The 25,534-nt window shown below is 38.0% G+C and overlaps 1 protein-coding gene across 3 annotated transcripts in view; it reads left to right on the top strand.

Annotated features, from left to right (window-relative positions):
• Window positions 1-25,534, top strand: part of ME1 (malic enzyme 1) — a 196,137-nt gene that overhangs the window by 18,705 nt on the left and 151,898 nt on the right. For 2 of the 3 annotated variants that reach the window (XM_025444662.3, XM_049092303.1), the window contains exons 2-3: window positions 10,445-10,578; window positions 22,343-22,492. In XM_025444662.3, the coding sequence (XP_025300447.3) occupies window positions 10,445-10,578; window positions 22,343-22,492 (284 nt within the window). Of the gene's footprint in view, window positions 1-5,541; window positions 5,561-10,444; window positions 10,579-22,342; window positions 22,493-25,534 lie in introns of those variants that run through there. The other variant, XM_049092302.1, reaches the window with a different exon arrangement.

Below are 25,534 nucleotides of genomic sequence, written 5' to 3'. Positions count from 1 at the left end.
TCCAGAGCACCAGTTTGCATTCCCACCAACAGAGCATGAAGGTTCCTTTTTCTCCACCTTTTTACCAATACCTGTTATTTCTTGTGTTGTTGATTTTAGCCATTCTGCAGGTTTGAGGTGATATCTCATTATAGTTTTGACTTGCACTTCCCTGATAATGAATGATGTTGAGCATCTTTTCATGTGTCTGTTAGCCATCTGTGTATCTTCTTTGGAAGTATGTCTCTTCATGTCTTCTGCCCATTTTTAAAAAAGATTTTATTTATTTATTTTAGGGGGGAGGGGCAGAGGGAGAGAGAGAAAATTTCAAGCAGACTCCCCACTGAGCATGGTCCCTGGCATGGGTCCCTGGTCCCTCAAGGCCTAAGTTGAGCCCCCAACTTAGGCCTTGATCCTACAACCTTGAGATATGACCCGAGCCAAAATCAAGAGTCAGACATTTAACTGACTGAGCCACCCAGGCACCCCTCTTCTGCCTATTTTTTAATTGGATTATTTGGTTTTGGGTGTTCAGTTTTATAAGTTCTTTATAGATTTTGGATACTAACCCTTTATCAGATACATCATGTACAAATATTTTCTTCTATTCCATAGGTTGTTTTTTAGTTTTGTTGTTTTTTTTCCTTCACTATCTGCAACAGTTCTTAAAATATTTTGTACCAAAATCCCTTTGGAAATTTGAAGTCCACAGCTTTCTTAAATAAATGGTTCCAGATAAATAGAATGCATAGTATTATAAAAGAAGCCAAGTATGATACAGCTATCAAAGTACTAAAAAATAAATGTGTGATATAAGATCTATTCCCCTTTATGAAAGACTTAAATAGCAAGACTCTATTTAAATATGAGCAATTTGGGCAACCTGGGTGGCTCAGCGGTTTAGCGCCACCTTCGGCCCAGGGTGTGATCCTGGAGACCCCGGATCAAGTCCCATGTTGGGCTCCCTTCATGGAGCCTGCTTCTCTCTCTGCCTATGTCTCTGCCTCTCTCTCTCTCTCCTCTCTCTCTCTGTCTCTCATGAATAAATAAATAAAACCTTTAAAAAATATGAGCAATTTAAAGTAAAATTTCATTTTTTAAAGAGACTGATATGGAGGTTGTCGACATGACTAGCTTGTGTACTTCTTCATGTTCTAAAACAAACTTACTGTGGGTCTAAATCTACTGTAATTTCAAAGTAATGATAGACACAAATGTTTTTTTCAAGATATATGCCAGAAGTTTAATGTGATAAAATATTGTTTCTATTTATGACAGTCACAGGAACTACTACTACTTCTTTTATTATCTTCTTTTACAATGGAAGGAAATACTAAGTTCCCTAGTGAAAAAAAAGATGCCTACATTGAAAGACTCATGAATTCTATCTTCCGAGTCCTTTAGTGTCTGTGATTAGGTACATGTATGAAAGTGATATGTGTTCAGTGGAAACTGTATTTTGAAGTTTGAATTTTGATATTTTCCTGGGCTAATAATATGTGGTATGATCCTGTCTTGTGATAGTAGGCAGTGGCACCAAGCTGCAGCATGTGGTCAGCCACACAATCACAAGGGTAAACAACCAGTACACTTAAAACCATTCTGTACATATATGTCTATTCTGTTTTTCACTTACAGTGTAATATTTAATCAGTTACATGAGCGTATTAAGTACTTTTTTATATAATAGACTTTGTATAAGATAATTTTGGCCAACTGTAGGCCAATGTAAGTGTCTTAAGCACATTTAAGGTAGGTTGGACTAAGCTGTTGATTTTTGGTAGGTTAGATTTGTTAAATGCATTTTTGACTTAATGGTATTTTCAATTTACAAGGGGTTTATCAGGATATAACTCCATTGTAAGTTGAGGAAGATCTGTACATAGAATTGAACCACATGGAAATGAAAAAGTTTTTCGGATTCATATATTCATCCATTTGTTTATTGAAAACTTATTGAGGCCCTGCTCCATCTTGACCTTCAGAAGCACCTAGACTTCTGGGTAAAACAGCGCTTCAGCAGAAATAATAAGTACTAGAAGTTTCATGACAGAAGTATATGATGTTATGGAAGTACATTGGAGGACAACTCACTAATCCAGAGAGGAGGAGGAAAAGCCTCCTTCTCCTCATTATTCAGGAATAGGAAAGGGACATTTACAAATTTATGTGTAATTTAGTTGGTAATGTGTTAAATTGCCATCTAATTTTCATGCTCTATAGATTCTTTGATTAGCTCAAAGAATTAAGAAATCAAAGTCACAATAAACGGTTATTTTGTAATCTTGATATTTCTGGTTCATAAATGAATAGTCACTACACATACTATCAAGAGCTATGTTTGAAAAATGTAGTATTAACAATGATGGTTAATAATTTCTCAGCTTTATAAGGAATCTGTAAAGATTAGTCACCTGAATTTTAAGTGAGAAATACTTAGGCTATTTAATTAAACTTCTCATCCAGTATTTTAAAAATCCATTTGCTCTCTTAGGTAGAGATCTTCTGTCTTTTAATTAAACAAACATGTCACTTGTAACTACAAAATAGTTATGCTTGCGATATCTTATAATACCTAGATGAAATGATTTTTAGATGTTACAGTTATGATATTTTGATGTAGATTTTAGGGTATCTAGGGCCAAGTATATTTTATTTATTTTTAATTTAAATTCAATAAACATGTAGTGTATTATTTGTTTCAGAGGCAGAGTTTAGTGATTCATCAGTTGTATATAAAGTACTCAGTACATCATGTGCCCTCCTTAGTGCCCATCACCCAGTTACCCCATCTCCCCAACCCACTTCCCCTCCAGCAAACCTCAGTTTACTTCCTATAGTTGAGAGTCTCTTATGGTTTGTCTCCCTCTCTGGTTTTGTCTTGTTTTGTTTTTCCCTCCTTTTAGCGCCAAGTATATTTTAGATAGTTTTTTTTTAAAGATTTTATTTATTTATTCATGAGAGGCATACAGAGAGAGAGAGAAGAGAGAGAGGGAGGGAGAGAGGCAGAGACATAGGCAGAGGGAGAAGCAGGCTCCATGCAGGGAGCCTGACATGGGACTCGATCCCAGGTCTCCAGGATTAGGCCCTGGGCTGAAGGCAGTGCTAAACCGCTGAGCCACCCAAGCTGCCCTAGATACATTTTTGTAATCATTGCTTCTACCAATTTAAATCACTTTATATTAGATATAAGTAAAAATTTTTTGTATACTTATTTTTTATTGGTGTTCAATTTGCCAACATATAGAATAACACCCAGTGCTCATCCCATCAAGTGCCCCCCCTCAGTGCCCGTCACCCAGTCGCCCCCACCCCCCGCCCACCTCCCTTTCTACCACCCCTGGTTCTTTTCCCAGAGTTAGGAGTCTCTCATGTTCCGTCTCCCTTTCTGATATTTCTCACTCATTTTTTCTCCTTTCCCCTTTATTCCCTTTCACTATTTTTTATATTCCCCAGATGAATGAGACCATATAATGTTTGTCCTTCTTCAATTGACTTATTTCACTCAGCATAATCCCATCCAGTTCCATCCACGTCGAAGCAAATGGTGGGTATTTGTCATTTCTAATGGCTGAGTAATATTCCATTGTATACATAGACCACATCTTCTTTATCCCTTCATCTTTCGATGGACACCGAGGCTCCTTCCACAGTTTGGCTATTGTGGACATTGCTGCTATAAACATCGGGGTGCAGGTGTCCCGGTGTTTCCCTGCATCTGTATCTTTGGGGTAAATCCCCAGCAGTGCAATTGCTGGGTTGTAGGGCAGGTCTATTTTTAACTCTTTGAGGAACCTCCACACAGTTTTCCAGAGTGGCTGCAACAGTTCACATTCCCACCAACAGTGCAAGAGGGTTCCCCTTTCTCCACATCCTCTCCAACATTTGTTGTTTCCTGCGTTGTTAATTTTCCCCATTCTCACTGGTGTGAGGTGGTATCTCATTGTGGTTTTGATTTGTATTTCCCTGATGGCAAGTGGTGCGGAGCATTTTCTCATGTGCTTGTTGGCTATGTGTATGTCTTCCTCTGGGTTTTCTGTTCATGTCTTTGGCCCATTTCGTGATTGGATTGTTGGTTTCTTTGCTGTTGAATTTAATAAAGAGGTAAAGGATCTATACCCTAAAAACTACAGAACACTTCTGAAAGAAATTGAGGAAGATACAAAGAGATGGAAAAATATTCCATGCCCATAGATTGGATGAATTAATATTGTGAAAATGTCAGTGTTACCCAGGGCAATTTACACGTTTAATGCAATCCCTATCAAAATACCATGGACTTTCTTCAGAGAGTTGGAACAAATTATCTTAAGATTTGTGTGGAATCAGAAAAGACCCCGAATAGCCAGGGGAATATTAAAAAAGAAAACCATAGCCAGAGGCATCACAATATCAGATTTCAAGTTGTACTACAAAGCTGTGGTCATCAAGACAGTGTGGTACTGGCACAAAAACAGACACATGGAACTGAATAGAGGATCCAGAAGTGGACCCTCAACTTTATGGTCAACTAATATTCGACAAAGGAGGAATGACTATCCGCTGGAAAAAAGACAGTCTCTTCAATAAATGGTGCTGGGATAATTGGACATCCACATGCAGAAGAATGAAACTAGACCACTCTCTTGCACCGTACAAAGATAAACTCAAAATGGGTGAAAGATCTAAATGTGAGACAAGATTCCATCAAAATCCTAGAGGAGAACACAGGCAACACCGTTTTTGAACTTGGCCACAGTAACTTCTTGCCAGATACATCCATGAAGGCAAGAGAAACAAAAGCAAAAATGAACTATTGGGACTTCACCAAGATAAGAAGCTTTTACACAGCAAAAGAAACAGTCAACAAAGCTAAAAGACAGCCTCCAGAATGTGAGAAGATATTTGCAAATGATGTATCAGATAAAGGGCTACTTTCCAAGATCTATAAAGATATGAGTAAAAATTAATTGCTATGTAATGACACCAAATGTTTTTCTTAAAGAAGCTGCTGTTAATATATTGTTGGTTTTAAATAATTGATTTTCTGCCTTTTGAGGAGACTGTCACTAGAGTATTTGGTTACACAGCTGAATGCACTCAAAATAATCATTTAAAAACTTTACTTTGGAAATGTATATCCCATCTGGTTTCCTGGCTTTTTGAAGGAATGAGGTTGCATACACCAGGAAAATTCTAGAAGTCATAATCTACATTTTTAATTAGAATTAAAAAAATCAATTTCAAAGATCAATATTTGGCACTCTGGAAGACTTGGGGGAAGGAATCCTTCAGTATATGTCCAGGACAAATTAGTACCATTTTTCCTTCTATAGTTACAGAATGTGCATATAACGTATGCTAGTACATTTGAAAATACTGACATTTAGAGCTAAGCCACTTTGATATCTTTATTTCAGAATAATAAATAGTAAAAACAAACATTACAATAAATGCATTTTATAATGAAGTATTTATATGTAGATTACTTAAAGATTTTTGTGACTTAGATGTTTTCCTTTTTTCCATTCTGCTTGATTACTTTCTTTATTCAGGAAAAAACAAGGGAAATTACTGAAGTTTATTGCAAGCATTAAAGATGGTTAGTACAGAATTCAGATTGTTATCTATTCTGTTTTTATGGTAATCATTTCTGATACATTACTCAGGACAATGTTTCTTTCTCAGGTGTAAACACGGTTATAATATAAATCTCTTGTTATGCCAGGAATTTTGTTTTAATTTCTGCTTGATAGTCTCAGTTTTCTCAAGAAGAGATACGTAGATCAATTAGTAGAGTCCAGAAGAATAGTTGTCCTGTGTGCTGTTCTCAGCAGTGAAATAGCATACCATTCTGCTGTCTAGGGATCTGGTGTATGAGAAAGCTTTTAGGGAATTAGAATTATAGGTGGTCTAGAAACCTAATATATGTATAGAAGTCTAAACTTTTTAACTACATGAAAGACTTAGTAGAAATCAAATGAAAGTTAGAAGCTGCATGTATACTTTGGATACACTATCCTTTGCTAGATAGGCTCTGCAGCATAGCCCTGAGGTAAGAATTCTTTGAAACAGGTATTTGTTACATCAGCTTTTAATGAGGAGAATGTATTAAGCTAGTGTTTCACCTTATTAAGCTAGTGTTTAGTAAGGAGAATGTACTAAGCTATTGTTTATAATTTCTAAAAAAATATATATGAATATATCTGTTAGTATGAAAAAAAATGAAACATAGAACCAAGATCATTAAGTGGTTCAAAATTCCACTTATTATTTCTCTGAATACTTTCTGGGAAGCTGCTGTTTGGTAGGAATCACATTGATGTGTCATTCTTAACTGATTTAAGGGAAATCATGCTATATATATTTTTTTACATTTTCAGGGATTTTAAGATTTAAGTTTGCTTGTTCATTGACTTTTTTTTTCATTGACCTTTTTTTTTAATTCATAAAGGGTAGTAATAGAATATGAACCCAGTCATAGGACTTTAACGTGGCCCCATTCCCCAGATTTTTAAGCCCTAGTTTTTTTGTTTTGTTTTTGATGGTGGTGGTGGTTAAGAGTTGAACTGACACTTTATTATGCCATAGAATATTTGGCTAACAGTATGTGGGTGTTTGTAGTTACTATCAAAGGATAGCAAAAGAGTCAGATGGCATTGTCATTTACATGGCAAAAGCTACAGGAGACCTATTAGGTCAGACCAACATTGGAAAATCTTTTTTTTTTTTAACTTAAAAATATTTTATTTATTTATTCATGTGAGAGAGAGAGAGAGAGAGAGAGGCATAGACACAGGCAGAGGGAGAAGCAGGCTCCATTCCATGCAGGGAACCTGACGTGGGACTCGATCCTGGGTCCCAAGGACCACACCCTGGGCTGAAGGTGATGCTAAACCACTGAGCCACCCGGGTTGCCCAACATTGGAAAATCTATGTAAAAATAAAAATACTGGCTAACAATAAATGATTAAGTGCCATTATTAAGTGAACACAGGAGCATATGTGAGTACTTCTGATAATAAGCCTTATTCTCAGAATATTGATAATTTTGATTATTATTTTGCAGGTAGATTTTTGAGATTTTTAAGATTTTTTTTGCATAGTATTCAGAAGCTTGTTGCTTTTTACATATGGTCATGTATTTTTGAGATTTTTAACTTTACTCTTGTTTTTTCCCATTTTTTAATTTCCAAATTTTTCATTTTGAGCTAGAGGAAAATCTGTTGAGTTTTCTTTCTTTTTCAAATACATTGCTGTACTTGATTCTGTTTTAATCTATAGTGATCCATGATATTTTTGCCTAAAATGATCAGTCTTCCCAGTTATATCTTTAACAAGTGGAGTGTGCTTTCCATTTTATAGTTACTTTTTTATACAAATATCCCTTTTTTTGTTTAATTTTATTTATGCATGTATTATTTTGGGGGGGCAGAGGGAGAGAATCTTTTTTTTTAATATTTTATTTATTTATTCATGAGAGACAGGGAGAGAGAGGGAGAGAATAGGCAGAGGGAGAAGCTGGGAGGGAGCCTGATGCAGGACTCGATCCCAGGACCCTGGGATTACGACCTGAACTAAAGGCATATGCTCAATCACTGAGCCACCCAGGAGTCCCAAGGGAGAGAGAGAATCTTAAGCAGGCTCTGTGCCCAGCATGAAGCCCAATGAGGGAGGGGCTCAGTCTTAAAACCCTGAGATTATGGTCTGAGACAAAATCAAGAGTTGGACACTTAACCAGCTGAGCCACCCAGGTGCCCCAGTTCCTTTTAATTTTAAATTTAACTTACCAAGAATTAATATGCTTATCAGTTTCCTAAGCAATAATTTTACTTTTTTTAAAATTCTAATATTTCTCTAAAGTTAAATATTTAAAGCTTTCTATTTTATTTATGCAGCAGATTACTGAATTCTAGTTATGCCAGGTACTTTCCTAACCATTAAGGATGAAGCAGTGAAAAACAACAACAACAAAAAACAGACAAAAATCCCTGACCTCATGGAGTTTGCATTCTGGTGGGGAGCATAAACCATAGATAAAGAAAATGGCATGCAAAAGGTGCTAGCAATATTGAGTGTCTCCTTCCTTTTTTAATTTTTTTTTTGTTTCTGCTATTAAGTTTTATTTTTTTAAATTTATTTTTTATTGGTGTTTAATTTGCCAACATATAGAATAACACCCAATGCTCATCCCATCAAGTGCTCCCCTCAGTGCCTGTCACCCAGTCACCCCCACCCCCCGCCCACCTCCCCTTCCCCCACCCCTAGTTCGTTTCCCAGAGTTAGGAGTCTGTCATGTTCCGTCTCCCTTTCTGATATTTCCCACTCATTTTTTCTCCTTTCCCCTTTATTCCCTGTCACTATTTTTTATATTCCCCAAATGAATAAGACCATATAATGTTTGTCCTTCTCCGAATGACTTATTTCACTCAGCATAATATGCTCCAGTTCTATCCAGGTCAAAGCAAATGGTAGGTATTTGTCGTTTCTAATGGCTGAGTAATATTCCATTGTATACATAGACCACATCTTCTTTATCCCTTCATCTTTTGATGGACACCGAGGCTCCTTCCACAGTTTGGCTATTGTGGACATTGCTGCTATAAACATCGGGGTGCAGTTGTCCTGGCGTTTCACTGCATCTGTATCTTTGGGGTAAATCCCCAGCAGTGCAATTGCTGGGTCGTAGGGCAGATCTATTTTTAACTCTTTGAGGAACCTCCACATAGTTTTCCAGGGCGGCTGCACCAGTTCACATTCCCACCAACAGTGCAGGAGGGTTCCCCTTTCTCCTGCTGCCTGCTGGAACTCCTAGGCAAAGGACTGACAGGTGCACTGTCTGCTCTTCTCCAGGCCTCCAGTAGAGGGTGGTGGGGCCAGGCACAGTTGAACATACTGGATTTTCCTTTAGGAAAGGGGCCATCCAGTTGCTGGGGAGCAGAACAGCTCCAAGGACCCCCAACTGAACATGTAACAGTGGGGCTTTTGCAGTCATAAGAGTGGCTGCTATTGGAGAAAAATCTCTGGGAACTGGACATCTGTGCTGATAGCACGTGGAGACCTTTTGAGCAGTCAGGATTGTAAAGTTTCTTGTACTGGAGGTTCTGGAGCCATTGGTCCCAGCTAGCCCTTGTAGGCAATTTAGAAGCTCCACTAGGGGTCATTCAGTGGACAATTCTATCTGACTTTCTTCGGTCTGCCCCCTGATGCAGTAGTTTAATCAAACATAAAGCTTTCCATCAGCGACATGAATTATTGAGCCTAAATATATAAAAAATTAGAAGAAAGAATTGTTTGTTGATCTCCTTTACCTACTTTCTGAGGTTGGACGTGTTCATTTCTCAAGAATCAGGGTCATCCACATCTGGGATGAACCAAATTGTCTTTTTCCCAGAGTAATAATACAGTTCCTAAAGATTTGGGAGTTATTATTTTACCATTACAAGAAACTTTTAGAGGCAGAGGAGGATGGCTGTAGAGTTGCTCAATACAAAGTAGTGAACACATTTCTACCATCCTTATTGTCTGAGAAGCATCAGTCGTGGTTCCAGTGAGTGAACCTGACCATCAGCACTTTTGCCAGACCCAGGGCAACAGCTGTCAGTCTAGTCAAAGAAGTGTCTTGGGCTTCGGTAGCTCTAGGGGCATCATCTCCAGGGGGAACTGCTCATTCCATTCTTCCAGATTAAGGACTCCTGGGGTTTCTCTGCTATTACTTATCTTCATATTATATTCTAGCAAATCTCTTCAGTCTATTCTGAATTTCTGTATCAACCCATCAGTTATATTTGTTTGTTTTTGAGCCTCATGTTTTATATAGTCAGTGTTTATGTAAACAAATAACATAGTATAATAATAGTTTTCTAATGGGCATACTGGCTGAGTCTGGAAAGGCTTTGGAGAGGAAGGAGCATCTGAGGTCAAACTTGAAAGGCAAAGAAGCAGGGAGCACATTTTTGTCCATGGTGTCATGCAAGAATAAAAGTATGTTGTGTTCATGCAATGGTGAGAAATTTTGTGTAGCTAGGAGTGTAGTTAAGAATAGTAGGAGATAATTTGGAAAAGGAGTGTTGGAACAAGTGCCTCAATCCTATAAAGCATTTTCTGAACTATTTTATAGGAGGAGGCACAGCAGGTCATAGGTGACCTACTCATGTTCATAATTTTAAAATCTCTTATAACTCCTACCCATTTGTGTATTGAATATCAGCAATAATATTTATATCTTTCATTTGCATATCTTCACATCATTTTCTTCATTACCTAATTTTAAAACAAACAACATGAAAATATTTATAGTATTCTAATATTTAAAGATGAGGAAACAGGTATTGAGAGATTACATGATCTCAAAGTTGAATGGCTGTGTTTAGGTAAGACCAGATCTTCTGATTTTTAATTCCATGTGTTTGTTGGAATTTTGTGTGTGTGTGTATAATTTTTGGTTTTTTATTCCTTGAAATTATTGTTTTTCTTTTATCCCTAGGACTTGGCTTTTACCCTGGAAGAAAGACAACAGTTGAATATTCATGGATTGTTGCCACCTTGCTTCATCAGTCAGGATATCCAGGTTCTTAGAATCATTAAAAATTTTGAGCGTCTGACCTCTGACTTTGACAGGTAACACATTCCTGAAGATGATTTTTATATTTTTTTTAGTAGTTTATTGGATGAGAAAGTTAAAATATTAAGTGATTTGGAAAGAGTAGTCAAGTTTGAGAAGAATTTGCTTATAAATACAATGATGTTTTAAAACAAATTTACCCTTGGTAGGAATATTAGAAAAATAGAAAATTTTCTTTCCTAAACTATACTCTCAGAGAGACGACTTTTCTCTTGTGATCAAATGGTTGTTGTGAAGGCCAATTATTGGAAATGCCCTTTTAGGCAGAGTAAAACCAGGTCATAATGCCTTTCAGCCAGATTTTAGGTTCATTGTAGATAAAAGCATACTTTTTCAACTTCCAAGGCTGGTTCTAGCACTGCTGCAAATTTGGGTCACTTTTAGAATTCTGTTTCTGTGTTTGCACAAAGACGAAGGTACTATTGTTCCCTACCTTTGGAATTGGAGAGCTGTCTGTTGAAATTCTGGCTGTATTTCACCAGCAGTGGGGCCTTGAGCAAACTACTACAACCAGTGCCATGACCACTGTGTCTGCCTTGCCCTGTGCCTGTGGCTTGGCCCTTATTAAGGTACTAAAACTCTCTAAACCTGAGGTTTTTCATTTGTGAGTTGAAAGAAATAGAGTTATTTGAAAATATTGTAGCAAAGGTTAGAAGAAGTAACAGACTAACACGTAGGAAGTATTTGTATTAGGGTTCTCCAGAGGAAAGGAACCAACACATACATGCATATATATCCTGCTGGTCCTATATAGAGAGACTTTTAAAAATTTACTTATTTTAAAGAATTGGCTCACATTATTTTTTTGTATATTTTTTTTATTGGAGTTTGATTTGCCAACATATAGTATAATACCCAGTGCCCCCCCTCAGTGCCTGTCACCCAGTTACCCCATCCCCCTGCCCACCTACCCTTCCACTACCCCTGCTTCGTTTCCCAGAGTTAGGAGTCTCTCATGTTCTGTCACCCTCACTGATATTTCCCACTCATTTTCTCTCCTTTCCCCTTTATTCCCTTTCACTGTTTTTTTATATTCCTTATATGAATGAAACCATATAATGTTTGTCCTTCTCCGATTGACTTAATTCACTCAGCATAATATGCTCCAGTTCTATCCACGTTGAAGCAAATGGTGGGTATTTGTCATTTTAATGGCTGAGTAATATTCCATTGTATATATAGACCACATCCTCTTTATTCATTCATCTTTCGTTGGACACCGAGGCTCCTTCCACAGTTTGGCTATTGTGGATATTGCTGCTATAAACATTGGGGTGCAGTGTCTCGGTCTTTCACTGCATCTCTATCTTTGGGGTAAATCCCCAGCAGTGCAATTGATGGGTCATAGGGTAGCTCTATTTTTAACTCTTTGAGGAACCTCCACACAGTTTTCCAGAGTGGCTGCACCACTTCACATTCCCACCAACAGTGCAAGAGGGTTGGTTCCCCTTTCTCCACATCCTCTCCAACATTTGTGGTTTCCTGCCTTGTTAATTTTCCCCATTCTCACTGGTGTGAGGTGGTATCTCATTGTGGTTTTGATTTGTATTTCCCTGATGGCAAGTGGTGCAGAGCATTTTCTCATGTGCATGTTGGCCATGTCTATGGCTTCCTCTGTGAGATTTCTCTTCATGTCTTTGGCCCATTTCATGATTGGATTGTTTGTTTCTTTGCTGTTGAGTTTAATAAGTTCTTTATAGATCTTGGATACTAGCCCTTTATCTGATAGGTCATTTGCAAATATCTTCTCCCATTCTGTAGGTTGTTTTTTAGTTTTGTTAACTATTTCTTTTGCTGTACAGAAGCTTTTTAACTTGATGAAGTCCCAGTAGTTCATTTTTGCTTTTGTTTCCCTTGCCTTCATAGATGTATCTTGTAAGAAGTTGCTGTGGCCAAGTTCAAAAAGGGTGTTGCCTGTGTTCTCCTCTAGGATTTTGATAGATTCTTGTCTCACATTTAGATCTTTCATCCATTTTGAGTTTATCTTTGTGTATAGTATAAGAGAATGGTCTATTTTCATTCTTCTGCAAATGACTAATTTTTCCAGCACCATTTATTGAAGAGACTGTCCTTTTTTTCCAGTGGATAGTCTTTCCTGATTGGTCAAATATTAGTTGACTGTAGAGTTGAGGGCCCATTTCTGAGTTCTCTATTCTGTTCCATTGATCTATGTGTCTGTTTTTGTGCCAGTACCACACTGTCTTGAGGACCACTGCTTTGTAGTACAACTTGAAATCTGATATTGTGATGCCTCTGGCTCTGGTTTTCTTTTTCAATATTCCCCTGGATATTTGGGGTCTTTTCTGATTCCACACAAATCTTAAGATAATTTGTTCCAACTCTCTGAAGAAAGTCCATGGTATTTTGATAGGGATTGCATTGAACGTGTAAATTGCCCTGGGTAGCCTAGACATTTTCACAACATTAATTCTTCCAATCCATGAACATGGAATGTTTTTCCATCTCTGTGTCTTCCTCAGTTTCTTTCAGAAGTGTTCTGTAGTTTTTAGGGTATAGATCCTTTACCTCTTTGGTTAGGTTTATTCCTAGGTATCTTATGATTTTGGGTGCAATTGTAAATGGGTTTGACACCTTAATTTCTCTTTCTTCAGTCTCATTGTTAGTTTATAGAAATGCCACTGATTTCTGGGCATTGATTTTGTATCCTGCCACACTGCTGAATTGCTCTATGAGTTCTAGCAATCTTGGGGTGGAGTCTTTTGGGTTTTCTATGTAGAGTATCATGTCATCTGTGAAGAGGGAGAGTTTGACTTCTTCTTTGCCAATTTGAATGCTTTTTAATTCTTTTTGTTGTCTGATTGCTGAGGCCAGTACTTCTAGTACTATATTGAATAGCAGTGGTGAGAGTGGACATCCTTATCTGTTCCTGATCTTAGGGGAAAGGCTCCCAGTGTTTCCCCATTGAGAATGATATTTGCTGTGGGCTTTTCTTAGATGGCTTTTAAGATGCTGAGGAATGTTCCCTCTATCCCTACACTCTGAAGAGTTTTATCAGGAATGGATGCTGTATTTTGTCAAATGCTTTCTCTGCATCTATTGAGAGGATCATATGGTTCTTGTTTTTTCTCTTGTTGATATGATCTATCACATTGATTGCTTTACGAGTGTTGAACCAACCTTGCATCCTGGGGATAAATCCCACTTGGTCATGGTGAATAATCTTCTTAATGTATTGTTGGATCCTATTGGCTAGTATCTTGTTGAGAATTTTTTATATTGGTCTATAATTCTCCTTTTGCTCTATAATTATAGACCAATATCCCTGATATTGGTCTATAATTCTCCTTTTAATGTACTGTTGGATCCTATTGACTACTATCTTGTTGACAATTTTTGCATCTGTGTTCATCAGGGATATTGGTCTATAATTCTCCAGTATCCCAGATAATTCATCAGGGATATTGGTCTTTGTCTGGTTTTGGAATTAAGGTGATGCTGGCCTCATAAAACGAGTTTGGAAGTGTCTTTCCCTTTATATCTTTTGGGACAGCTTTAGTAGAATAGGTATTGTTTCTTCTATAAACTTTTGATAGAATTCCCCTGAGAAGCCATCTAGCCCTGGACTTTTGTGTCTTGGGAGTTTTTTGATGACTGCTTCAATTTCCTCCCAGGTTATTGGCCTGTTCAGGTTTTCTATTTCTTCCTGTTCCAGTTTTGGTAAATTGTGGTTTTCCAGAAATGCATCCATTTCTTCTAGATTGCCTAATTTATTGGTATATAGTTACTCATAATACAGTTTTTAAATTGTATTTCCTTGGTTTTGGTTGTGATCTCTCCTTTTTCACTCATGATTTTATTATTATTATTATTAATTTTAAATTGGAGTTCAGTTTGCCAACATATATCATATCACCCAGTGCTCATCCCGTCAAGTGCCCCCCTCTCATGATTTTATTAATTTGAGTCTTTTTTCTTTTTAATAAGGCTGGCTAATGGTTTATCTAATGAATTCTTTTAAAGAACCAACTCCTGGTTTTCTTGATCTGTCCTACAGTTCTTCTGGTCTCTATTTCATTGAATTCTGCTCGAATATTTAACTCTCTTCTGCTTGGTGTAGGTTTTATTTGCTGTTCTTTCTCCAGTTCCCTTAAGTGTGAGGTTAGCTTGTATATTTGAGTTTTTTCCAATTTTTTGAGGGATGCTTGTATTGCAATGTATTTCCCTATTCGGACTGCTTTTGCTGTATCCCAGATATTTTGAATGGTTGTATCTTCATTTTCATTAGTTTCCATGAATCTTTATAATTCTTCTCTAATTTCATGGTTGACCCATTCATCTTTTAGCAGGATGCTCTTTAACCTCCAGGTGTTTAAGTTTCTTCCAAATTTCTTCTTGTGATTGAATTCTAGTTTCAAAACACTGTGGTCTGAAAATATACAGGGGACAATCCCAATCCTTTGGAATCGGTTGAGACCTGATTTGTGTCCCAGTATGTGGTCTGTTCTAGGAAAGTTCCATATGCACTTGAGAAGAATATGTATTCAGTTGGATTCAGATGCAAAGCTCTGTATATATCTGTGAAATCCATCTGGTTCAGTGTATCGTTTAAAGCTCTTGTTTCTTTGGTCATGTTGTGCTTAGAAATCTGTCATTTGCAGAAAGTACCGTGTTGAAGTCTCCTATTATTAGTGTATTATTATCTAAGTATGTCTTTAGTTTGGTTAGTAATTGAATATTTATGTCACATTAGGGGCATAAATGATTGTTAGGTCTTCTTGTTGGATAGACCCTTTAAGTATAATATAGTATCCCTTTTCATCTCTTACTACAGTCTTTGGGATAAACTTTAATTTATGTGATATGAAGATTGCTACCCCAGCTTTTTTTTCAGGACCATTTGAATGGTAAATTGTTTTCCAACCTTTCATTTTCAGGCTGTAGGTGTCCTTAGGTCTCAAATGAGTTTCTTGTAGACAGCAAATAGATAGATGGGTCTTGTTTTTTTATCCAGTCTGAAACCCTGCATCTTTTGATGGGATCATTTAGCCCGTTCATGTTCAGAGTAACTATTGAAAGATAAGAATTTAGTGTCATCATAATACCTATTCAGTCCCTGTTTTTGTGGATTATTTCTTTGGGCTTCCTCTTTCTTTTACAGAGTCCCTCTTAATATTTCTTGCAGAGCTGGTTTGATGCTCACATATTCTTTTGGTTTCTGCCTATCTTGGATGCTTATCTCTCCCTCTATTCTGAATGAGAGCCTTGCTGGATCTAGTATTCTTGGCTGCATGTTCTTCTCATTTAGTTCCGTGAATATATCCTGCCAGCCCTTTTTGGCCTGCTAGGTCTCTGTGGAGAGGTCTCCTGTTAATCTAATATTTTTCCCCATTTAAGTTAGGGATCGCTTGTCTCTTGCTGCTTTAAGAATTTTCTCTTTATCTTTGGAATTTGCAAGTTTCACTATTAAATGTTGAGGTGTTGAACAGTTTTTATTGGTTTTGGGGGACCTCTCTATCTTCTGAATGCCTGTTTTCCCTCCCCAAGTTAGGGAAGTTCTCAGCTATGATTTGTTCTAATATGCTTTCTGGCCCTCTGGTCCTCTCAGTGCTCTTTGGAACCCCAATTATATGTAGATTTTTCCTTCTGAAGCTATCATTTATTTCCCTTAACCTTTCCTCATGGTCTTTTGTTTTTCTTTTTTTTCCTCAGCTTCCTTCCTTGCCATCAACTTGTCTTCTATGTTACTCACTCTTTCTTCTACCTCATTGATGCTCGTCATTAGGATCTCCAGTTTGGATTGCATCTCATTTAATTGATTTTTAATTTTGGCTTAATTAGATCTAAATTCTGCAGTCATGTAGTCTCTTGAATCCTTTATGCTTTTTTCCAGAGGCACCAGTAGCTTTATAATTGTGCTTCTGAATTGGCTTTCTGATATCAAATTGTAATCCAAATTCTGTAACTGTGGCAGAGAGTACTGTTTCTCTTTCTTTCTTTTGTGGAGAGTTCTTCCTTCTAGTCATTTTGCTCAGTGCGGAGTGGCTGTCTGAGCGAACTATCAACCACAACCTAAGTAAATTTTACCCTACATGATTCTGTGAGGGTCAGAGACCAGAAATTGAAAACAAAGATCAGAATGAAATAAAATAAAAGGACCACTAAAGTGAAAAACAAATTTTAAAACAAAGTAGTCAAATAATAAAAGGCCAAGAATCCCAAAGAAGAAGAAAAAAAAGAGAAAAAAGAGAAAAAAGCAAAAGTAAAGAGGCAAAAAAAGAAAAGAGAAAAAAGAGGGGTACTGGGAGATGGTGGTGGTGACGAAGTTGTAGTGGAGGGAGAATGTAGTCTACCTGAGGGGTCCTAGAGGGTGATCCTCTTGGTTCTGAGTATATTAAGTTCTGTATGTTAGAAAATGCTCAGTCCCAAATTTACATAAACCAGAAATAGTTTAGAGACCCCCACTATTGACCACCAAAACATAAATGAGATAAAAGAGGGGGGTGAATGGGAATGAAGAGAGAATATAATCTCACAGAGTGAACCAGCAGTGACCACTTGGTTCTGGGTGCATACTGGTCATGTGTTAGAAGGTATTAACTTCCCCCATTGTAGAACAAAATGAGCCAGAGAAAACAAAAAAAATCACACAAAGCAAAAAAATCACACAAAACAAAAAAATCGTATCATGTATATATCACAAAATTGAGTATGTTGAAGGGAATCTAGAAGTGGAAAATATATCTAAGACCTATAATTGTAGAAATATGAAAGTCGAAAAGGAAGAAACTTAAAAATGAAGAGGTGGTAAAATAGTATAGTTAAGGTGGGAAAAGAGAAAAAAAATTGGAAGTTTATAGTCTGATATAAAAACAAGTTGTAAAAAAAAAAAAAAAAAAAAAAAAACAAGTTGTACCAGAAAAAGGAATAGAAAAGGAGGGGTACCCTCTAGTTCTATATACTGTAAATCCCTCGACCTCCCCTGGAGCTTTCCAGTGCTGCTCACTGCTGCTTGGTGAAGAATTTGCTCTTCCTCTGTCCTTCCAGCTGGTCTTATGGGGGAGGAGCTTCTTTTTTTTTTTTTTTTAAGATTTTATTTATTTATTTATGAGACAGAGAGAGAAGAGAGGCAGAGACACAGGCAGAGGGAGAAGCAGGCTCCAGTCGGGAGCCCCTCTCAGGACTTGATCCTGGGACTGCAGGATCGCGCCCTGGGCCAAAGGCAGGTGCTAAATTTCTGAGCCACCCAGGGATCCCCCTGGGGGAGGGGCTTCTGTGCTGATTCTCAGGTGCCTGCACCTGGGGGAGCTGCCCCACTCCCCACCGGATGCCGGCTCAGTGGGAACTGTTTACCCCATGAGGCCTCTGTCCCCTGGTGGCCCTGCTCCTCCCAGGCACAAGGTGACACCAGGAAGAACAACAGCACTGGTGGCGGCCAGCTCCCCAGCCCTGGAGTCAGCTCCCGCAGTAACTATCACAGTCTCCCAGTCCGCACTGGCCTGGATGCTCCCGGGGTGGGGGCGCTGACCTGCACAGCTTGGGAGCGCCCAGCGGCAGGAGTGTCCTCGCTGTCCTGTGCCCTCCCCACCTCCGCCTGTCCCAGGGGAGCACAGGTTTCCCAGCTGTGTCCCCGGCGCCCTGGGATCTGGGGCCTGCACTGGAATCGCGCTCCCGAGCCCATGCAGCCCCCTCCTCCTCCGGAGCCCCTGCCTGACCCACCGGCTTCTCCCCGAGGCCCCACTGGGCGCGCTCCAGCCCTTTACCGCGCTCAGCCCATGGGGTATGGGATGCTCTCCCCCGGGCGCACCTCCTCTGTTAGTGACCCCAGGAGACTGGAGGCCTCACCGCTCCTCCTGCAACCCTGCCCGAGTTCCCTGCTAAGCGCCTTTCCGTCTGGGAAGAATCTGGTGCAGATTTTTAAAGTTCTCACTTCTCTGCGGCTACGCCTTCCGGTACTGGAGGCTCTCCTTGGGGCCTTAGCCTGGCTTCTCGCGATGATAAAGAACCCCGCTGGATTCTTTATTTTATTTTTTTCCACCTTCCTACCTTGTTAGAAGTGAAAACCCTTCTCTTTGTAGCATTCTGGCTGTTCTCTCTTTAAGTCTCAGGTCGGATTTGTAGGTGTTCAGGATGATTTGAAAGTTATCTAGGTAGGTTGGTGGGGCCAGGTGAGATGGGGACCCTACTCCACCATCTTACCTTGCCTCCGCCTTATTTCTTTGGCTCACATAATTATGGAGCCTTGATCAATCTTAAATCTGTAGGCAGATTGGCAGGCAGGAAACCAAGGAAGGGAGGAGTTGCAGTTCCAGTCCAAAGGCAGTCTGTTGGCAGAATTCCTTTTTGCAGGGGAGTTGAAGATTAATAATAATAATAATGGAGTAGATGGGCACCTGGGTGGCTCATTCATTTGAGCAGCTGACCCTTAGTTTCATCTCAGGTTATGGTCTCAGGGTCATGGGATGGAACCTGGCATTGGGCTTCCTGCTCAGCGGGGTATCTGCTTGAGTATTCTCTCCCTTTGCCCATCCACCTGCTTGCGTACATGTGCACACTCTCTCTTAGGTAAATAAATCTTTAATAATAATAATAATAACTATAATAATGGAGTAAAAGGGGATCCCTGGGTGGCAGCGGTTTGGCGCCTGCCTTTGGCCCAGGGCGCAATCCTGGAGATCCGGGATCAAATCCCACGTCGGGCTCGCGGTGCATGGTGCCTGCTTCTCCCTCTGCCTGTGTCTCTGCCTCTCTCTCTCTCTCTCTCTCTCTCTCTCTCTCTGTGACTATCATAAATAACTAAAAAAAAAAAAAAAATGGAGTAAAAGTCCAACTTCCCTTTGGTATTCAGGATCAGTCACCCCATCTAGCGCAGTAACTCTTTTCCTTGCTTTTTGATTCAGAGGCTTTTGGTGCCCAGAGTGGCTAGCAGTAGTATTAACTCCACTTCAATGGAATTATTGGTTTCTGCTAGAAACATTCCTCCCTTTGAAACTAAGACTTCTAGGCCAGTAGAGCATAAGTTCATGGTGACAGGAAGCAGAAATTTTGCTAGTGGGTCACTGAGGGTCTTAGTGAGTGGTGCCACTTCCATTTCCATCCCTTGGTTCTTTGGCCTTTGAATCCTGGCTATAGGTGAAATAGCACCATATATTGGACTCTGATTCAAAGCATATGTAGCATCCTGGAGGACCTTGCCCCAGCTTTGGAAGGTGTTGGCATCTACTTGGTGCTGTAATGGAGTCTTCAGAAGACCATTCTATCAAGCCAGCTAACCTGGTGAATTCCATGAATATGGGCCCATTGCCACACTTCATTTATTCTCATTGGAATTGAGTTCTTTGATTAAAATCAGTATTGTGTGGAATACCATAATGATATTTAAGGCATCTGTAAATCCATGGTTTAGTTTTGGCAGAAGTATTGTGTGCAAGAAAAGCAAAATCTGTATCCAGAGTATTTATTTCAGTACGAACCAACACCACCCTTTCCATGATGAAACCAGTCCACTGTAATCAACCTGCCACCAAGTAGCTTGCTGATCACCTCCGGAATGGTGCCATATGAATGGTGTTCAGAACTGGTCTTTTCTGCTTGCAGATGGGGTACTCAGCAGTGTCTGTAGCCAGGTTGGCTTTGATCAGTGGACATCTATGTTGCTAAGCCCATGGATAACCTCCGTCCCTGCCATGGCTACTTTTCATGAACCCGTGAGATATGACAGGGGCAGCTGGGGAAAGAAGCTGACCTCTTTGCCTATTGTGTATGTTTGCTGCTGCTTTTTTTTTTTAAAGATTTTATTTATTTATTCATGATAGACACAGAGAAGAGAGAGAGACAGAGACACAGGCAGAGGGAGAAGGCCCCACGCCGGGACCCCCATGCGGGACTCGATCCCGGGACTCCAGGACCGCGCCCTGGGCCAAAGGCAGGCGCCAAACTGCTGAGCCACCCAGGGATCCCCTGTTCGCTGCTTCTTTAACTCCTTTGTAATCCCTTTCATTTGTTCCATAAGTTCATTTGACCCTTAGTTTCATCTCAGGTTACGGTCTCAGGGTCATGGGATGGAACCTGGCATTGGGCTTCCTGCTCAGCGGGGTATCTGCTTGAGTATTCTCAAGCAGAATACTCTGCTGGTCACATTCATGTTTTTACCACAGAGTATTCCTCAAATATTTATTGAGCATCAGCTGAGTGTCAGGTGCTTTTTGAGATATTGGGATTATAGACCATGGTCTCTGCCCTCATGGAACTTAGGTTAATTATTTTTAAAAATTATTAAATACTAAATAGTAACATAATAACTATACTAGAAATTGACAGGTGCTAATGAAAAAAAGTAAAGAGGGGGAGCGGCTGAGAATGCTGAAGGTGGGTATAGTCAGTTTGTGTTATTATATTGTTATATCAATCAGGATAGACTTCATTGAGGAGGTGATTTGTGAGTGAATAATCAAAGGCAGTGAGGTGATTAACCATGAGAAAATCTGAGCAACAATGTTCTTCAGCTGCTATGTTCTAGGATCAGCAGAGACCTGTGTCTGGAGCAGAATGAGCTAGGGGAAAATGGTAGGTTGGGAGGGAAGTTAGGTAGAGGACAGATTATGAATGGTTTTGAAGGCCACTAAAGGGCTTTGGTGTTATTCTGGGTGAAATGGGGAGCCATTCAAGATTTTGAACAGAAGATCAATGTGATCTGACTTATATTTCAAGAAGTGTCTGCAATGTTGAGAATAGAGTGTAAACTGGAAGAATATTTAGGGAACTGTCACATTAATCCAAGTAAGAAATTAGACCCAGGATGTTAGCAATGAAGGTGTTTAGATTTTGATACTATGTTGAAGATAAAGCCAAACTTATTTCCTAATGTGTTATATTTGGGTGTTAGAGAGCTTTCAGAGAAGAGGATGAATCAACAAAAAACCAGGAATGAACTGACCAGTGAGACAGGAGGAAAACCAAGAAAAATAAGATATCCTGGAAGTGAAGTAAAAAAAGTATATTGAGTTCTAAGGAAGGGCACCTGTGTCAGATGTTTTGACAGGTAAAATAAGCTGAGGTCTGAGAATTGATCATTGGCTTAGCAATCTTCCCAAATGTTAAAGGGGTTTGGTATAACCCATCTGTTTGTTAAACATTAGGATCCTTGTATCTGACTCCAAATTCTGTGCATTTTCAACTATTCCAGGGAATGGAAATCAGCCTAAAAATGCTGGTAGGATTAAGTACAATTTTGCAAGACTATTTTAAGTTGTACTGACCAGTTTGGATTTTATTCTATGAATTATTGAAGGTTACAGGTAACATGATAAGGCTGATGTTTAGAAAGAGAACTCTGAATTAGCAATGCCTCTGGAAAGAAATGGCCATTTGATACAAATAATTCTCTTGAACTTCCCTACCTTAGTAATTTTTAGGATTGGTGCTTACATTTCTTATTTTCCACTTGTCATTTCCCTTGGTTATTTAGTACTAAAACTTATAGGATGAAGTCTATTTACTTAGTTAAGTTAATGTTTAAATTCTATCTATACTGGTATTTTCATTTTAAAATAGAGATAAAGTCTTTCCAGGTATCAAATAAAACTGTGCTGTTTCAGCAAAATGATTTTAATGTTTAAATGACAGTTGCTCAGGTATATGGTTCTTCATTCTTTGAGATGTTTAAGAATATTTCTAAAGTCTTTTTTGATCAGATGTTTTCTCTGTGATCTAAAAAATACTTTGTTGCAACATGTTTACATTTCCAAGCAGCTGTTTCATGACTTGTTGGAATATAGGTCTCATTTTGTCCAATTTCCACAGGTATCTTCTCTTAATGGATCTCCAAGATAGAAACGAAAAGCTCTTTTATAGCGTGCTAATGTCTGACCTTGAGAAATTCATGCCTATTGTTTATACCCCCACTGTGGGTCTGGCTTGCCAGCAATACAGTTTAGCATTTCGGAAGCCAAGGTATGTAAACTTTGCATTTTAAATACCTTTGTGTATTTAATTTTTTGTAAAGTTTTTGCAGTAATTAAAGCAAATCATTGAATGGTATTTAAGTTTAGAAAAATTTAATCAAATTTCATTTAAAAGAACTTAGGTATAAATGTATGTAAACACTAAAATATAGTATTTTCTTTTAGATTTAAGATCATAGAAAAGTATTATAAACATATTTAGGTTTCCTTTTATAGACAAGTGAACTTATTTTTTGTTTGGAAAGAAAGAGATTAATAATAATTAAGCTTTTCTTTGATATGCTAATAACACATATCTATTTTAGAAGTTAAAGCAAGGATTCCAAATTCTAATGAAAATGAATATATTTTCTCAATCAAGAGTAGGCATTAAAGTAGCTCTTTTGCTTATTTTCCTTAAGTGAAATAGTAGTAACCTTTAAAGATGTATAAAATATAGAATATAGAATATAGTTTTTCTAAATCCATAGCTTTATTAATTATATTACTGTAAATACTTTTGAAGCAGGGAACAATTGAAATAAATATTAATACTTTTAACAGCAAAAAAAAATACTTTTAACAGCAACAACAACAAAATTCAAGTTGAATGTATTTATGCTACTTATCACTCTGAATTTGAAGATCAAAAAGAAATGTTTATAAGTTTATACCACAAATATAAAAAGCCTGTTAAAAGTACTTCTACTGGAAATAGTATTGGAATAGTATTTCAATAGTATTTGAATAGTATTTCAAATGTAATACCTCAAAGTTAGATTGAATATATGGATTTCCCATAGATATATTGATGTAGTGGTAATATTTAGCACACTTGTGCCACATTGCTCTCTGTATAAATGAAACAATTAGCCACATCATCTCTTGTATAAAGAAAATAATTAGAGGAATATCTGTAAATGGTCTCTTAAATTACATTAATAGCACATATCTATATTGCAGTTATAAAAGTTATATTAACAGTGAGTAAATATTTTATTCATAGAGCAAGAGTTAGAAGTATATTTATTATCATGTAAACAATACGTACTCATTATTGAAAAAAATGAGAAAATACAAACACACAAAAGGGAGAAATGCTTTAAAAATACGTAATGTCACAATACCAGAAAACCTGTAAATACACGCGAATACATACTGTTTTCCTTATACAAGGGATCATACTATAAAAGCTCTTCATTATCTGACTTTCCAGAGTGACATCATGAACATGTCTTCAAGTCTATAAAGTATATTTCTACATAAAGAATCTTAGTAAAAGCATAAGTGTATAACACTTGGCTGTTTTAAAATGTAATTTAAGCATATTTTTTTGAAATTCTAACTTCTTGTGAGATCTTGAGAAATACTAACAACTATAAGAGATGTAGAAGAGGAAGCCTGGGTGGCTCAGTGGTTGAGTGTCTGCTCTGCCTTTGGCTCAGGGCATGATGCTGGGGTTCTGGGAACGAGTCCCACATCAGGCTGCTTCTCCCTCCACCTGTGTTTCTGCCTCTCTCTATGTGTCCCATGAATAAATAAATAAAATCTTTTAAAAAAGAAAGAGATGTAGAAGGGTGTAGTTCAAAATATTTGGATTCAAGTTGACATAGAAGTCTCAGTATTATTTTTTGAGCATGAAGTATGCACTAGGCAATTTTTTAAGGGTTTAGGATATATTAGTATACATATAAATCTAAGAGCAGAAGAAGTAGGGAAATAAAAAAGAGTGAATTATCTAAAATATTTGAAGGGTAGTAAGTGTTAGAGAAACTAGAGCAGGAAAGGGGGATTTGGCGAGCCAGTTGCTTTGTGCGGGGCCAAGGGTGGGCAGTTGCAATTTTAAATAAAGTGGACAATGTAGGGCCCCATTAGAAAAATATATTGCAGGAATGAGGGGGCGGTCATGTAGATACAAAAGGAAACATATGCCAGGCAGGAGGAATAGCCAGTGTCAAGACCATAAGGGGGGACATGCCTGGGGATGTGCAGCATAGAAGCCAGAGTCCTGGCAGTGTGAGAGAGGGGAGAGTAGTAGGTGAGGTCTTTGATGTAAAATCAGTGAGAGTATAGAACCTGTAGTTTCTTGTAGGCTAGAGAACTTCAGCTTTTACTATTAGTTAAATTGATAGAAGAATCAAATAACCTGTTTAGCAGGACAGTGCAGTAAACTCAGTGAGAGAGGATGGGGTCTCAGATTAGGGCAGCATCAGAATTAGGGGTGATGGAATTATTCTAGATAAAAAAATCATGAGGATTACCTGTTAGATTAGAGACTTCCTGGAACAGTGTTTAGAAGTATGGGCTCTGGAGTAGATTGCCTATTTTCATGTATTTGGTTTTGCTGTTTGTTTTAGTCTTTAATAAATTATTTACCCTTTGTATGCTTCAATTTCCTCTGTAACATTGGGATTAAACTACAGCCCACCATCCTTTATCTTCAATTTTTAAATTTAAATTTGAAAGCCAAAATATAAAAAAAATCTCATTTAGAATAAAACCTGATCTGTCTGAACCCACCCAGTAGCAAGTAGAACTGAATTTATAAATGGATATTTATAGTATTTATCTGACTGAGTGTCATCTGTTTATCTTTAGACATGTTAATGTTTTTGATTACATGGTGCTTTGTCAAAAAGAAATAAATTGATAGATAAAGGGAAAGGGAAGAGGAGGAAGTGGGGCAGGTGGGGCAGGAGGTAGCATAGCATTTGAAGCAAAATGCTCACAAATGTTGAATGTAGGTGGCAACGTTCATCTTATCCTTTTCAACTTTTCCATGGTATTTGAAATTTAGGTAAAGGAATGCTTTACTAACAGAAAAAGTAGTTCCTAAAACCATTTCTATATGGTCTCTACAGGTAGTTTCCTGTCATGTTGATTTTTAATGTGTATATTAAACTTCTGATGATTTTGAAATTCTTTAATGAAATAATTCTCCTGGCCTCTCCTATAACTATAAAAAAAAAGGAACCTGTTTGAAAATGTGTTATGTGGCATATATTTAGACATTGTATTTAATTGGAAAGAAAACTGTGATGGTGTTTGAATA

This window comes from Canis lupus, chromosome 12 (genome assembly GCF_003254725.2).
Source record: "Canis lupus dingo isolate Sandy chromosome 12, ASM325472v2, whole genome shotgun sequence".
In the NCBI taxonomy this organism is placed as follows: Eukaryota; Metazoa; Chordata; class Mammalia; order Carnivora; family Canidae; genus Canis; species Canis lupus.
The sequence above is the reverse complement of the archived record's forward strand: the minus strand, read 5'-3'. Positions and strand labels throughout refer to the sequence as shown.